Source organism: Botrytis sinoallii (assembly GCF_014898435.1).
Source record: "Botrytis sinoallii strain Bc 23 chromosome Unknown BSIN_001, whole genome shotgun sequence".
Taxonomy (NCBI): domain Eukaryota; kingdom Fungi; phylum Ascomycota; class Leotiomycetes; order Helotiales; family Sclerotiniaceae; genus Botrytis; species Botrytis sinoallii.
This window is the reverse complement of record NW_024066028.1, coordinates 3,160,050-3,176,530: the sequence shown is the minus strand read 5'-3', so window position 1 is coordinate 3,176,530 and position 16,481 is coordinate 3,160,050. Positions and strand designations below refer to the sequence as shown.

The 16,481-nt window shown below is 40.2% G+C and overlaps 4 protein-coding genes across 4 annotated transcripts; 2 read left to right on the top strand and 2 right to left on the bottom strand.

Annotated features, from left to right (window-relative positions):
- Positions 1 to 208: 208 nt before the first annotated feature.
- Positions 209 to 981, bottom strand: EAF02_000682 (uncharacterized protein; the record flags this gene model as incomplete). The annotated part of the gene is made up of 4 exons (XM_038896730.1): positions 209 to 216; positions 267 to 493; positions 537 to 613; positions 667 to 981. 4 exons carry the CDS (start codon positions 979 to 981, stop codon positions 209 to 211), a joined length of 627 nt encoding a protein of 208 aa, XP_038763589.1.
- A 663-nt stretch (positions 982 to 1,644) lies between these two features.
- Positions 1,645 to 2,741, bottom strand: EAF02_000681 (uncharacterized protein; the record flags this gene model as incomplete). Its single annotated transcript, XM_038896729.1, has 4 exons — positions 1,645 to 1,829; positions 1,883 to 2,197; positions 2,257 to 2,556; positions 2,609 to 2,741. The coding sequence occupies 4 exons, from the start codon at positions 2,739 to 2,741 to the stop codon at positions 1,645 to 1,647; spliced, it is 933 nt and encodes a 310-aa protein (XP_038763588.1).
- Positions 2,742 to 7,044: 4,303 nt separating this feature from the next.
- Positions 7,045 to 11,384, top strand: EAF02_000680 (uncharacterized protein; the record flags this gene model as incomplete). Its single annotated transcript, XM_038896728.1, has 6 exons — positions 7,045 to 8,305; positions 8,378 to 8,466; positions 8,777 to 8,990; positions 9,148 to 10,964; positions 11,022 to 11,173; positions 11,246 to 11,384. The coding sequence occupies 6 exons, from the start codon at positions 7,045 to 7,047 to the stop codon at positions 11,382 to 11,384; spliced, it is 3,672 nt and encodes a 1,223-aa protein (XP_038763587.1).
- Positions 11,385 to 14,033: 2,649 nt separating this feature from the next.
- EAF02_000679 (uncharacterized protein) lies at positions 14,034 to 16,034 on the top strand (the record flags this gene model as incomplete). Its single annotated transcript, XM_038896727.1, has 1 exon — positions 14,034 to 16,034. The coding sequence occupies one exon, from the start codon at positions 14,034 to 14,036 to the stop codon at positions 16,032 to 16,034; it is 2,001 nt and encodes a 666-aa protein (XP_038763586.1).
- Between the last annotated feature and the right edge of the window lie 447 nt (positions 16,035 to 16,481).

The following is a 16,481-nucleotide window of genomic DNA, read 5'->3' as shown; positions in this document are numbered from 1 at the left end:
TCCAATGGCATCCCATATCAGCCTGCATGAGCGTGTGTACACAACGAACTCATAGCTGAAAATATCCTTCAACAGTCTCCCGCATTGAAGTAACCTGTGTGCGCTATTAACGGAGCACAATACTGGAAGTTCGTCGTCCGAGTCTAGTCAATCGACCAGAGACACCCTTCGCAGCTATGCTTCGCAAAATTGCCGATTCAGATAAAATTCAGGATTCTATTGTTCAATTAGTTATGATATCAAATGTTACAGAGAGAATTGCTTACCGGTAGTTGGATTCTCCTCAACCAAATAGTTGTCCCCAGTCATTTGAGAAAATTTCCTTGCCTTCACATTGGCAGGTAATTGTGCCTTAAGGACTGTCACAATATCCCTCAGCATCCCCATAGGGTAAACAATCAATCCATAGTGAGATGGTTGAGTGGCCCAACAACTCTGCTCAACCAGAAAGCGACGCAGAGCGCTGCCCTCAACTGTGTTCTCATAGACATATCTATAGAAGAGTACGTGTATTCTACAAGCGGTCCCTTTTTTACAAAGAATTTGCATAGTATAATTTTGGAGTCGATAAATTAGAAACTTTTCGGCCAAAATCCAAAGACTTAGCAGGATACTATCTTCTTCCATACACTAGGCATTTGAATGCAAATGATCGCGGTGGCTGACATCCAAGTCTCCCGAATGAATATGGTCGAATTTCTCTCGGTAAACCCATTGCGTCAATAATCGAAACGCCTCAGGGCCAGTGTCTTCAATCCGATAAGTTTGCGTTTGTCCCTCGACAAATACGCTATTGAAAGCACGATTCCAGACTTCCGAATGTTCGCATGCGATTTGTTTGTGGATCTGAAAGGTCTCTTGTTTGTCGCCTGTGCCAACGATAAAAGTGACCATTTCGTTTGGTGAAGAGAACGGCTTCTTTGAGTTTGTTGGAGGAGGAGTTGTGGTCTTCTCAGCCGGCGGCTTCTCTGGTGAAGACATTGTTGTCGTTAAAGTGGAAATTAGGGAATTGGCTTGTGAGGTAGATTTGATGTGGTGGTTTGATCTGGGGATAGATCGAACAGAATTGGTTGTAGAAACGATGAAGAAATTGTGATATTGGAGGACGAGAAAAGTTTTTTATGGGTTTGGTGCTAGTCGAGTGAATACTTCAGAACTTATTATTGTTGTTGAAGATGAAAAATAAAATGTGAAAGCAAAGTGAATGTTAAGTTGTTGAACTGACTTCAGTGGCCTAGAAAATGTTGATGCTTCAATCCAATAGTGACTTATCACTCAATTCGATGTTCCAGACAGATTCCATTCATAAAGACGCCTCGAAAAACGAGTTTCTTACTGTTGCATTATTGTAGGTACGATTTAGGAGCTCCTTAGTATCGAATGTGAACCTCCAATTCTCTTTCAAGACCGGAGCCAACTAACAACATCCCAATTTGCTACGCCTTCAATCCAAAAAGGCACATGATTCGCTAATACCGACTACCAGAATTCTCTGCATTCCTTCCTGGAATATCCTTTTACACCTATTCGCCTATACCATCCCGTTGAAAAACTAGAAAGATAGAAGCTCATCATCGTCAGACTTCTCACTTTCTTCGTTTCTCCCCCTCGATTTCTTCCCAATCATTTTAGATTTCGGACTTTTCAGCCACCAAGAAACCACTGTGATTTACCGCCAATTTTCTCGTTATATGGAGATGTTGCAGCTCCCTCTTTGCCCCGATCTTCCAGAGCTTGCCTACATTCGAAGTCTTCATATGCGGGACCTACTTGTATGCAGTCTAAGTCTGGACAACAAACTCTGATGCCGCTTATGGGATTGCATTTCACTAGTTTCTCTTTAATCTCAAATTTTCAAGAAAGGCAAGAAGAAAGAACTTACTGTTCATTGGTTTACACTTGGGTAATTCGGTGATATCGTCTAGTCGAGGCGGCATTTTAATTACTTCGAGAAATTCCCACTTCTTTGCTTCTTCTTTCTTCTCTTCCTCTGGCTCAAGACTTTCAAAATCCAAATCCAAATTCAAGTTCAAGTTTTGTTCAAGTGACAGATATGGTTTCCGCAATACATCCAGAGTTTCTTCATCTTCAGACCTTACATCGGAAGGTGGACGGCATTCACTCACGCTTGAACTTCTGGACATGTAGCAAACAAGTGAGGGGCAACAGTGTTCGCCTTTGTGAAAATCGCATGATGCTATTTTCCCAGTCGTGAGTTTTTAAGAAGTGTATGAATTCTGGAAGGGTCAATACTACAGCCGGCTTTACCACAAGATTCCTTCGCAGTAATAGTTTCACCACGTAGTCTCAAAGAAACTTCTATTTTCATCCCAACATCTTCACCAAACTCTTGATGTTTAGACCGATGAGCGAAGTTATTCAAAACCGTCGAAGCCCTTCCTCCAAATGCTAGAAGAATCTCATAGAAGGTATCTAATGTCGATCTTGTAGTCGGAGTCGCATTATCTTTTTCGTATTCGCAAAAATGGATGCCATGACCGTCTAGTTGACATTCTAAACCCGAGTCTTTACAACAGGGTGCTTGGGCATAGAGACCTTATTTCACTTTAGTACGGAGCGACAGAACGAGATAAGAGGAAGCTTTTACCGCCTTGCTTGATGCATGCTCCATCTTGGGCGGTCGCTTTGGACCCGATACTTCCAGCTGGATTTAAGACAGCGAAGGAGGATGCGATCGATAAGAAAAGTATGACTTGTAATATTGGGGCGATGAGTAGCATCTTAAGTGGCAATCTTTATCGTCTGTTATCGAGCTGCTATCTAATTTAAGGGGGGCGAGGGTCAATGAGTTTTAAGATCGTTGGTCAATGTTGATATCACGATCCCCCGCATTCTTGGATCCCACAAATCGGGAATCGCATTCCACGCACAATTTAAGTTTTGATGTTTTGCATTCCAGACCGTTGAGGCGCGGCAATTGATAGTGAATCACTAAAAAATCACGAGTTTTTTGTAATTAAAAATGGAGTATTCATATTTGTGTTGAAATTTGAAATAATGTTCTCGGAAGCTGGAGGTGTTGACATAAATTTTTGGTGTGGCTTATACGACGCCATTTAGCCAGCGAATGATATGTTGCGCTACGGTACTGTACAGATTTCTAGGTTATCAATACCTCTTTTTGGGGTGCGCTTAAAGAAGTGACGTTGGAGGAAATAGTAAATGGAATTTCGATCGATCTGAAGCGTGAATGATAAGTGATTGTAGAATCTTGATGTAATTTTTAGGATATTTTTTTGTTTCAATGCGGATGAAAGTTGAATTCGTAAGATCTTACATCAAATATTCGAGCATTCGGTCAACCCCATATGTTCAGCTCTGAGTCCAAATATGATCAGAATTCAGAAGAAAACATGAATATGATGAAGATTGAAAGGCAGCAAGGGTTTCTGCCACTTACTGGCGTCAGCTATGATGAATATATATTGTTGCTTCCTTTTTGTCTTCTAGGATGAAGTGGTCCAGATCTCAAAAGGATAAACTTTAAATGGAGGTCCGAGTGATAATGCTAGGTAGGTAGTCAGCTCCCCAGACCTTCCTATCGCGAAAGGATTCAGCGAAGGAACCTCCACACTGTATGGATTTGGCCTACCATGATTGAGTGGATTGTTGAAAGTGGATCGTACCCCGAGAGAATTGGAATGTGGAAGTTTTCTGCTGAGATTTCCATTTGAAAATAGGAAATAGGAGATGTATAATTTTTGTTTATTGGTCGACCGAGAGCTAACCGCCAGAAACGGTGAGGTTACAGCTGGATTTGGTCTAACGGGCCATACCTGGAGCCTGGCTACTGTACGTAGGTGTTGTTCTACGATGCGATGTAGGTCTGATAGCTTCTAGCCTAGCCTTGAATATCGGGTCACATCGTGCACGGTCATACATGGATCATCTTGAAAGGTCAGCATGGGGTAGAGGTACTCTGGAGTTTCCAAGGTTGTTTACGCAGAAGGCAGCATGATCTAAATGGCACGATCTTCAGAGCTCTTTCTCACTACTTCCTCATCGAAATGTATTTTAACCATCTTATTCACCCGTTTGATAACCGTCTACAGTGTGAATTTTCTGAGCTGACTATCTATAGAAATCCAGGTAATCTGGGCTGAGTTTGATTTCTTTTTTGATATGTACGAAGTACCACTTTTGATAGAAGCCCCTGTAATAACAATAATAAGTAACAACTCTTTACTCTTATAGACTTCGGAGAGTGCATTTACCCCATTCACGGAGCACGGGAAGATTTGTACCTTTAGGTCTAGCTTGATTTTCATGATCCTCCAAAACTTGGAGGTTGATAGATATCGTGAAACTTGAAACCATTACTTGGGAATAGTAACGTCTCTATGACAGCTAATGTCAGCATTATAAAGATTTTAGATTCAATGTCTTCTCAAAAGCTACGCAGGATTTGGAATTCTACGCAGCGAGTCAGGAAAGGATTAACCGATACCGATGCCAATGGCAGATATTGCACAATCCCATCGCGGCTTTCCGTTCGCACGGGCCACATATGTCCTGCTCTGCGCGGTTATCTCCTATGTGATGAATGATGAGTAGGAAGTATACAGTGACGTCTTCTTTGGCTACACAATACGCCGTGGAAGTAAGTCAAGATCAATAACGTTTCTCGTCAAAAGATATGGAGTAGGTTCGTTGTTGGTACAATGAGGCAAAATCTTCCATTATCAAAATTCAAGATGATAATGAACTCTCGTCTTTGTCACGCACGATCTTAGCCTTGTCAATTTCCACCTTTCATGAATACTTTGGTATGCTTTGATGAATTTGGAGGAGGGGTAACGTGGTTTATCATCGAGTGGGCCACTTCAAAATACACCAAAATTAATGCTTTTTTAATATTGTTATTTTAATAATCAATCCTTATTGTTTAGAAAAAAAATAATATAAAATAATAATAAAAGTTTAGCTCTTTATAAATCTAGTTTTGATATAAAAATTTCTTTTATATTTGAAAAAAAAATGGAATTTGTTACGATTTTCGTTACAAAAGAAATATTTCTATAATAACTATTATAATAATTTGAATTTTCAATAAATAATTAGATTTTCATATTATTTATATAATTAAAATTTATAGTTTTAATTTTTAGAAAATTCTATCGATAAATAAAGAAAGTGCACGGTTACGCACAGACGAATTTTGTATGTAAAAATGATGGCCCACTCGATGATAAACCACGTTAACTGAAATATACTGTACAAAATTTCAAATTGCTCCCATCGAGCCCATTTTTAAAGATTTGTTTGCTTCTCTACATTCTACTCGGTGTCGTTTTGAATCACCAGTGGGTGCACGGACTCACGGGACAACATAACAGGAAAGCACAATTTCATACCAAAAAGAGTGATTTTAATAATTCAATTAAAATTCAACATATAATTGAATTCTCTTGAAATTGAGATATATAGTTTTTCAAGTATTAAAGAATAACTCATTTAAAGTTTGTTTCAAAAAAAAAAATCGGATTTGGGCTCAAAAGTTTGATAATACGTTTTCTCGCAAAAAATTTTGATAGGGGATTATATATTCTATTATCAATACTTCAATTTTGATTTTTTGAGTTCAAAATTTATTTCGTATAGAATTTTTATGCTTGAAAGCTATATATTTCGATTTCAAGCAAATTCAGTATTAATTTTAATTTTAATTGAATATTAAAATCGCTCTTTTTGGTGTGAAATTATACTTTCCCTCTTCAGTATCCCGTAAGTTCGTGCACCCACTGGTGAATGAATGCCGACCTCAAATTTAAACGAATTTTTCTATCAAATCGTGGTTATTCAGCATTTTCAAAATTCAATATCAAAAGAATCAATATAAGCTTTTTTTATTTCTTTTTTGATAGAATTAAAATCTATTAATATATTATATATCAAGATTTCAGATCTTGAAATATTATATTAAAGAAATAATAATCAAAAAAAAAATCAGATTCGAAAAGTAATATTTAAGCCTTAATTTTAAGAAATTAAAGTCTGAAATTAGTAATGTAAAAGAGTAGAAGGTGGTAGGGTCATAGAGTAGTCCTTCGTAAATACTACAGATAAGTCACTGAGACGTAGTGCCTCTGACGGAGGAGAGGAGAGGGAGGCTCTACATAGCGCTTCACGAAACGTACAAGAAGGTGAGTGGGAAACTGATTGCTTTTTCTAAACTATACAAAGAAGACCTATAAATACTAGCTACAAAAAGAGGTCACGTGACCTGCACTAAGTTTCGCTCACAGTAAGTTCTGTTTCTATACTACTTATTCTTTTTGTTGGTTCGAGAAGGATACGAAAGGCGTAGCACCCACATATTCGTAGGTCCTAAATGTCTAATTGTATTCTATCTAAAGAGCTAGCTAAGTGGGAAAATAGTAGGCCTTATATAGGCACTACTGAAAGAGCTAGTTTTTTTCGCATTCGCCTAATACCTTTGATACAGTAGCCATTGTATTGAAGTCATTCCTTTGAAGTGAATACCCTTGTTCACACACTTTTATTTCTTAAATAATTCAAAATTGAAATAGAATTATTTTATTTTGAAATATATATATAAAACTTAATTAAATATCTAATTAAGTACTAAGTTTTATATCTTTATTCTTTCTATTTAAATTGATATAGAATTTTGAAATAAGTAACTTTTGATGGTTTTTTATATAATATACACTAGCTAAATTGAGATCAGCATTCATTCAAAACAACACCGAGTAGAGCTCCTTGCACTTCACGCATAAAGTTTTCGGTATCCTTGTCATTACGGAGCATTCTCCGTGGCTGGTGTCGATAGGGATTCACTTCGATCTCCATACCATCGCGACTAACCATGGGATCGCTCGTCGAGCGGTCTCTCTAGCCTTCAAGCTAGACCAAGACTTTGCCCAAATAAAATTAGCCCCCATGCACCGATGGATCTCAGTTCTATATTGATCACAATTTCTTTTCTACACGTCAACCAAGCGTTTAGAGATGGACACTTTCAATATTCAATATTCTGCTTGGTAGGATACAATATGCTGAATGATGTCCAACATAGATACAACACCTTCCAAGTCGGTGGTTTACCCATCGGTTGAAGAGTTTCAAGTCGAACGGATATTTCCCATTCGAAATCTTGTCAATGGAAGAGACCTCGATACAGAATTAGCCTCGCAGAATACCGACGGTGTTTCTTCATCAAATTCAAGCTGTCGAGGTCCCAATTCGGGTCAAGAGCCTTACGATAAAGATGACATTTTGAATAATGAAAGCTATTCCGATGGCTCTAGCGAAACGAACTTCTTGCCGCCGCCTTACCCACCAATACCTCCCGATGACCAAATTCGCAGATTACCTAAAGATTCAATACATGACTACTCAACAGAAATTGGCGGTGGTGAAGGCCCAGCCGAGAGTGAAGATAGGAAGATATCGCAACGTTCACAATTGATCCCTTCGAAATCGGGTCCCCCAGGCATAGCCCCCGGCGAACCTGTGAGCACTGAGGAGCGGACATTTTTCAAGTGTGGAGATGAACCTATACATATTCCAGGAGCAATTCAACAGTATGGTGCATTGCTAGCCCTGAGATACAATGATCAGGGAGACCTCATGGTTCGGATTGCCAGCGAGAATGCGTTCAAAATTTTGAAATATACTCCAGAACAGCTTTTCTCGTTAAATTCTTTCCTTGACCTTCTTGGCGTTGACGTTCGCGAAGATTTTATCGCACGAGTTGATCATGCTCTTCGGGCTGTCACCAAAAACCCATGCTCCGACACAAAGCTGGATGTCTTCTCCATGTCGGTTGTTGCACACACAGGATTGGTAAATCTTTGGTGTGCGATTCATATATCTAAAGGCACAGATGATTTGATCATCTGTGAATTTGAACCATTTTCTGACGAAATGTTTTTTTCTGATGAACCTCATAATACCACGAACGATTTACCCAAGTTGCCGACGCGAACTATCGACAATGAAACAGTACTTGGAGAACGACTGAAAAGTATCTCCAGTGGAAGCCAACCTCTTCGCGTCTTGCAGATTGCAAAACGAAAGGGCAGGCATGCTGTCGGTTCTCTGGAAGTGTTTAATGCTATGACACAAGCACAAGAACAACTTGCTGCGTGTACTTCGGTTCAAAAGCTTCAAGACGTCTTGGTGGGCCTCATATTTGACTTGACCGGCTTTCATCGAGTCATGTTTTATCGATTCGATTCCACCAAAAATGGATGTGTGGAGGCTGAGTTACTCAATCCCAAAGCCAGTGATGATATATTTAGAGGACTGCATTTTCCAGGTTCGTTTTTGGATGAATTCTCCCTTTCATCCCCCCTTTTTAAACGGATCAGTGATAACTTATAATTGATAGCTTCGGATATCCCTAAGCAAGCTCGGGATTTATATAAGATTAACAGGATACGAATGCTTCATGACCGAGATGAAGAGACCGCACGACTGGTGAGCAAGTTTTTAATTACTTTGTTGTTGTTTTTGTGTAGATGGTGGCTATGTAACCGTTTTACTTTTTACTTTTTCTTGCCATGCGTCGGAAGCCACAACAATCAACTCCGCCTGAACAATTTCATGTTACAAATTTGAGTTCGTTTCGAACATCAAGTTCAATGTGTCTCAACAGTTTGGACACGTGCTCCTCAAATACCCCAGCTAATAAATGCGCCAATACACTGCTCGAAAGTCGTGAGAGAATGTTTGAAGTGTTTATTGTTCTGAAGCAAAGCTGAACTTCGCCTTACTGACAATACGATAGGTCTGTCGTGATCAGTCAGATTTTGAAAAGCCCCTCGATTTAACGCACGCTTATTTACGCGCCATGTCGCCACTTCATTTGAAGTATCTTTCGAATATGGGAGTACGTTCGACAATGTCAGTTTCCATTGTAATTGATGGCGATCTCTGGGGACTTATTGCATGTCATGGGTATGGCAGCCATGGCACCCGCGTAACTTTACCAATGCGTGAACGTGAGTATTCTCCGAGCTGTCATATTCTCTCTGAGATTGATTAGCGAGATTGATTATTGTCTCTAGACGCATCAGATACATGTTGTGTTCAAAAGAATCATTTTCCACTTTACTTTGTCTTGAACAAGAAAAGCTGACTGTGCTATCCCTTACATAGTGGCCAGAAATATTGGAGAGTGTGCTTCAACAAATATTGAGCGATTGTTGATGCATCAACGTATTGAAGCTCGCAAAGCACCACGTCAGAATCCAGGAAAGACACCTTCTGGTTTTATTGCGGCATCTTCCGACGACTTACTACGAGTTTTCGATGCCGACTTTGGTCTTTTAAATATTCAGGATGAAGCACGAGCTATTGGAAAACTTCGCCCCTATCGCGAGGCATTGACAATTCTTGCATACCTACAGTCTCGCCACTTCACTGAAATATACTCCACGCACAATATTACAAAAGACTTGCCGAAACTGAAAGATTCTCCAGGAATCAGCGCTGTAGCTGGGATACTAGTCATACCTCTTAGCACCGGAGGGAATGATTTCTTGGTTTTTTTTAGAAGAGGTCAACTTCGCGAAGTCAGATGGGCTGGTAACCCTTATGAAAAGATCAAGCCTGCTAAAGGACAGTATCTAGAGCCAAGAAGTAGTTTTAGTCGCTGGACACAGACTATCAAAGGCACTTCTAAAGTATGGAACGCTGATGATTTCGAGACTGCGTCTGTGCTAAGTCTTCTGTATGGAAGGTTCATCGAAATCTGGCGACAGAAGGAATCAACAGGACTCAATCGAATGACTCGCCTTCTATTGAAAAACACCAGTCATGAAGTTCGCACTCCTCTGAATGCTGTTGTCAACTATCTCGAAATGGCACTTGAGGACAAAATCGAAGGTCCAACCCGCGAGTTGTTGGACAAAGCTCACAGAGCTTCAAGATCCTTGGTTTATGTCATTGACGACCTCCTGAAGCTCACCAAAGCTGAATTTGGCCCGGTGAATTCCATGAAAGATGTTTTCGATCTTTCAGCTACAGTTTCAGAAGTCATGTCAGCTTTCCAAAAAGAAGCTGTCCGAAAGAATCTAGATTTAACCGTTACTATTCAACAAGGCATCCCGGAAATGGTCAGGGGTGATGCTGTCCGGTTGCGGCAGGTTATATCTAACATTACAAGCAATGCATTCCAAAACTCCGTCGTCGGCGGTGTTAAAATCGACATCAAACCCATACAGATATGGCCAGCCAGCACTGTTATTTCTCTCACCGTTCAAGATGTGGGAATCGGAATGTCGGAGTCACAGCTTGATGAATTGTTCCAGGAGTTTGAACAGATATTGGATGAGACTGATTGCTCTACAATTAAAAAGCCGGTACAACCACTAAGTGATGTGAGAGAGACACTTGGTATCGGCCTTGCTGTAGTTGCGCGATATGTTCGTAACTCCAATGGTCAAATTCGAGTACATAGTGAGGTAGGTAAAGGGACTATATTCGGTATTGAGTTACCTTTTGAACACGCTCCAGCTGCTTCAAGTGCTCAAGAAATCCTAACCAGCAGTACTGCTAGACAGATTCGTCCATTTTCCGATTCCGGAAGCAATTACGATGAGAGTGAAAAAATGAATTCTAGTTATACGATGTCGACTTTCGGAAGCACTCCGCTAGCTACACCAATCGAAGAGGGTTCATCTATTACTACATCATTTTTCGATCTCGCAATGCATTCGAAAGAAGAATTTGTCGAGCCACCATCCGCACGCCGAAGATCAAGCCTACCTTTCTTAACTATGGTCGATCTTGTGTCAACAAAGAAGTCGCTTTCTATTCTAATCGCAGAGGATAATCCTATCAACTCAAAGCTTTTGCATAAAAGACTCAGCAAACTTTTACATAAACCTGAAGTTACAGCTGAGGGGCAATCATGTTACGATTACTACACGTCTGGAAACAATAATGTCGACGTCATCTTGATGGACTTACAAGTACGTCATCCCTCTAATCCTATTGAAGGTTAATATGTGACAGCTAACATTTCGTAGATGCCACTTGTTGATGGTACGAAGGCAACGAGAATGATACGCAAGTTTGAGAGGGAACATCTCGAATTACATCATGTTAGGAGGAGAGTTCCCATTATTGCTGCTTCGGCCTCACTCACAGAGGAACAACGATTTGATTATATCGAAGCGGGGTATGTCTATTCTCCTTTTTTAATCTTCCCTGAATCATTTTACGAAAGAAATTAATGAACTTTCTTTTTTAGCTTCGATGGCTGGATAATGAAACCTATCAATTTTAGTCGACTTGACTTTCTCCTACAAGGGTTAAATAACCCGCAGCTCAAACAACGGGCTATTTACATTCCGGGGATGTGGGAATTGGGTGGATGGTTTTTCGCTTGAACATCATGTTCTTGTTGTACAAAAGTGTTATAGGCGTGGTACACGTTATTCTGGTTGTTCTACACATTTCATGCTTATGTAGAGCGTCAGAGTTCAAATCAAAGGTGTTTCGGGCGTTGGTTGAGTACTACTTGTGAGTCTGACCATGGCACTGCAATTATCTTGCCGGCAGCAGCAAAGGATTAAGAAGGTTTCGGTTTTGTGACTTTGGGAATTTGCCAACAAGAAGAGTTCTTTGGGCTAATAAAGGGGTGGATTTCATGAGTGTATAATATAAATTTCTTTGAATGGCGAATTCAACTACAGGGAAATGGAGGCGAGAATGAAGGAAACATAGATGTGAAGCGACTTATGGGGCTTGAGCCGGATGATATGATGCAGGATTCGGTTACAGGATACTCGACATGTCAGATCGAAGATGATTGAAACTATTTTCAGGATCGGGAATGAATAGGTCTGGAATTGAACGTGGGAAGAAAGATGACTATGGTACTAGAATTCAAAGCTTCTTACGGTCAGGAAACTTATATTTTGGCTGGTGATGAACGTGACCTTTGTGTGAATGTAGGTGGTGCATGTATGCCCTCTTTCGGGGAGTTTAACAACGAATCAGTATTGATTGTTTGATAGAAGTCTGGAATTTCTTGGAATACTATGTAGGTAGTGGTGGTTTTGATTTGATTTGATTTGATGTGATTTGTGATTTGATATTTCCTCGAGCTCCCTATTCTTCCAAATCCGAACCAATTGTCATTGTCATAGCCTCTCATCCAAAAGATAAGACGGGAGTCTCAATTGTAAAACGCGGCATCAATTGTGGTGAAGTTTTGGCATGTTGCCTATAGGTCCATGATGGAGTTGTAGTGTACTGGTGACTGTGCGTATTTGATAGGTAGTCACTGTCACTGTGAGTCGAAGAGTTATGCCTAGTTATTGTAGTGATTACCAGTGAACAGAACCTTTTATTAAGTGACAATGCGAGCTCATGTAGATGGGAATTTCCATCGTTCGTTGTACGCGAGTTTTTGGTATCGATTTGTTACCAGCCCCTTCGTTTAACGGTCAGAAACTAACATGTGAATAGGTATGTAGATATTCGATCATGTGAATTGACAATGAATAGGTGTGGCAGCTATTATAGGGTGGGCTGGGAGTGGTTCATGTAGATGACGTCATGAAGCTAGAGTTCTAGCTAACGATTCTCTATACTCGACATAGACTGTAAAGATTTGATCTATAATGCGCTTAGGATTTGTAGTATATGGATTGGTGAAATCCTTTCGTTGAAGATCTCTCTAGTGGGCATGTTATTTCTGGTCAATAGCAACAATTGCGAAGTACAGTAAGCCCTCCTGCTTGGGTGCGAAGTGCTTCCTAAGTCTTGCAATTGTTTCAAACTAAATGCCTGTCGCCTTTATTTTCGACCATCAACCGTGAAACATAGCACAACACCACAAGGTTTAACGGGTCTTCCCTAAGCTGCATCTATTCAGTTAACGGTAACGCTCCATTTGATGAGGAGTGTCATGGGATCAATTCGTTCAAGGGGTTTGTTCTTAGCCGTTGTTAGGGTACTTGCGAAAACCTAATCATTTACTAAGGATTTACTAGACTCAATACTAGATGCTCTTCAAAACTTCACCACTCATTACTATCTATACAAGAATTATTCCCAACAAAAGAACTTCTGATATCTGTCATACTTAATCACTCATTGATGAAGTATCAATCACACTCCAGGCGAAAAGTATAGCACAGTTGTAGCATATGTTTGAGAGCTCTGGGTGGACAATTGATAGAAAACCGATCAAACGCGAGAGTAATAAGATCCCATTCTTGATACAATTGAAAGATGTATTAGATATCTTACGTTACTCACTATAAATAATGAACATTCAACGCCTGAACCGACTCGGGATATTGAAGAGGGGCTATGAGGCATGGATATATATCTCTGACGCGTGGAGGGTTAGCCATTGAAAACGCCATCTAGTTTAGACATCTGGTTATATATCACTATTTCATTGCCTGCTTTGTTTGAATTGGAGCATCCCAAAGAAACATATATGCCAACTCAGGGTTCATTATCCGTAGAGATAGTTTTTTACACTTATCAGAGAATGACGCTCCGCTGGCCCTCTGGGAGCCAATGCCGTGGAGGCAAAACAAATATACTTCATCGGATAGAATGTCCAGATGTTCAACCCTCAAAGTACTATTTGATTGTCTAATCTAAGCTAATTCGGATATCAGAAAGACATACCCTATGTCAACTGCTAAGTTTGGAATGCGATCTGTTGTTCATTGGATAGAATGCGTATAGACGTCTAGTTCCAAAGCACTATTTCATTGTCTAATTCCAAATCAGACATTGAGAAGAGCTATGGTGTAGATGATGTAAATGATATGTGAATAGCTCGTTGTCATGTGCTTAGTAAATGATCGTTTCCTAATTCGGTTAGAGCAAATAATTTAGTGGGCGATAGTCAGAATCTGTAGCGCACAGGGATTTCTATAATACTCGTCTCCCGCCCGGTCCCTCTTACAACCTTTTGTCGCGTTCTGATTGTTTACTTTTGATTCAAAACATTAAAATCTGTAAAATTTGTACATTGTACCTTCTCAACAATCAATTAATTAATTTACGACATGGCTCGCAATAACTACGAGGATACTTTATCCTCCATCTCCAGTTCTCAAAATCTCCCGCAACGACCCAAGAGTCGATTTCAATCCAACCGCTCCATCAGCTCCTCCTCATCTTCTCGTGATCTCAATTTGAATTCAACAAATACTCAACACCATACAGTCAGCGACGACAGTCATAACACCCTCAATTACTTTGATCCCGACGATTCCGCAGAGCAATGCTTCATGTCAACTGAATTGGATATCGAAAGACTGAAGCGTAAACAAACACAACGTCCGGATATTGATATTCGCGATACCGCAAAAAAATACAATCGATGGAGCCCTAGAAGAGAGCCCGATATTTCTGCCAACATTGTGGATTTCAACAATTTTTTCGAAGACTTCACAGGAGGATCTTCACAAATTAATGGAACAAATAACAGTTCTAGATTGGCATCCAAACTTCAAAGATTGGACAAATTGGACCAAGACCACACACCTTGCCGAATTCCGAAATCGAAAATGTCTGAACGATCAAATTCAGTCTCGAAAAACAACTCCAAAATGAACACTAGAGCACCTGAGTATGTCCAGCCTGCAAATACACCAAGACGAGTTGTCAAGAATACACCTGACGACCACGAATTTTCCTTGGATCTATCACATCCAATCCATAACAAGGAGAACATTCTACCTAAACAACGAACACTTATCTCAACAAGCTCCCAGCATGAAAAGATTGCTCAAGCTGATTACAATGAAAGACAAGTACTTGCAGAGCTCGAAACCCTTATCAAGGACCATCCAGCAAACGCATCCATCAAATCTGGCAGATTTGCTAAAGCTGCCAGCCCAACCTTTACAATGTCCACGACTGTTAATAACTCATTCGCAATTCCCGAAGTTCACAACATCACCAAGCTGGTAGACACCACATCAACTTCATTACTTAGAAAAATTGAAATTCTTGAACAACCCGCCCATCCTATGGGAAAAGAGGAGGTCGACATCTATCGCTCCATTGACGAACTTCAGCAGCAAGTGGCTATATTGTTGAATGAACGCAAGGAGCGGGATTTTGTTATAAACTCTCTCCAGAAGGAAAGAAGGGAGCGGGATTCAATTATGTCTTCTCTTCAGAAAGAACTGAATGAGAAGAGCGAGCAAGATAATATTATATCTACTCTTCGCAACGAAAAAAAGGCACAAGACGCCATCATATCTACCCTTCGCAACGAAAAAAGAGCACAGGATGAAGTCATATTCAACCTTGAAGACGAAAAACGCGCACACGATGCAATTACAACTACTCTTCGCACACAGAACAATCACATGAACGAGACCATCCGAGAACTCGAGCGTGATGCCCACACACAGCGCCAAGAAAATGAGCAGATGATGAAGTCCATTTCTAATGTCGAGGCTGTGGCGAGATCACATCAGGCAGAGAAGAAGGCAATGGAAAAGACCTTGGCCGAAATGTCTTCCTCAAATGAGGAACTCAAAGCCGATATTGAGAACATTTCAAAGCAACGGGATATGGTTCTTGCTCGTTACAAGAACCTTGTCGAGCGATTCGACACTCTACAACATACAGCATCAGCCGAGACACCACAACATCCAGTAGATGCTGAGACATCACAATCCAAGGAACATGACAACATTGAACTATCACCAAATCAATTACCTAAGACGAATGAGGCATTGGATGGGCAGGAGAAAAAGGTCCAGCATGATGAGGAAGAGGAGGAAGAAGATTGCGATGAGGCTGATATGACCATACGTCCGACCATGGAGCCCCAACTTGCGCTGGAGCAGATCATGGCAAATGTACGCAAACAAATTGAGCAATTGAGTGCTCAACATGCATCTAAATCGGCCGAGTTACGTACCCTGGATAAGAGCAAAAATCTTAGATTGAGAAGATCACTTGCGGAATCCTTGAAGTTGCTTGTCGATCAGATTTCTTCACACAGTGATTTCTTATATCGTCTGAAGGATGTTTCTTATGCATTCTAATCCGGAATGAGAATCGAGGATGGATTAAAGTGTTGGATTATAATGTTTATAATGGAGTTGGAGGTATCAAGCGGTATTCGGTATGGAACTTGGTGTTTTTCTTATTTTTGCTCTTCTTTTGCTTGTTTTATATTCAATGGAGTAACATGAAACACCACTGGGCTCCGAATGAGAGCTTTTTCTCGTCTTTTTTGTCTTGTACTTGTTATTTTTGGACAGGAGTTTTCAAGGGATAGGATAATGGAGTGGTGTGTTGAGATTTTTTGTTTTTCGAAGGAGTTATTTTAGGAAAATTCAGTATCGATACCACATCATGAGGGACTTGGGCTAAAAACGGGACAAACGGATTACAATTAGCATTGTTAGTATAGAAATAACAATGAACATTAAAATGAATAAATAGTCTTGCTAATCATTTGAGGTGATTCATTTTGTAAATCTCTGACC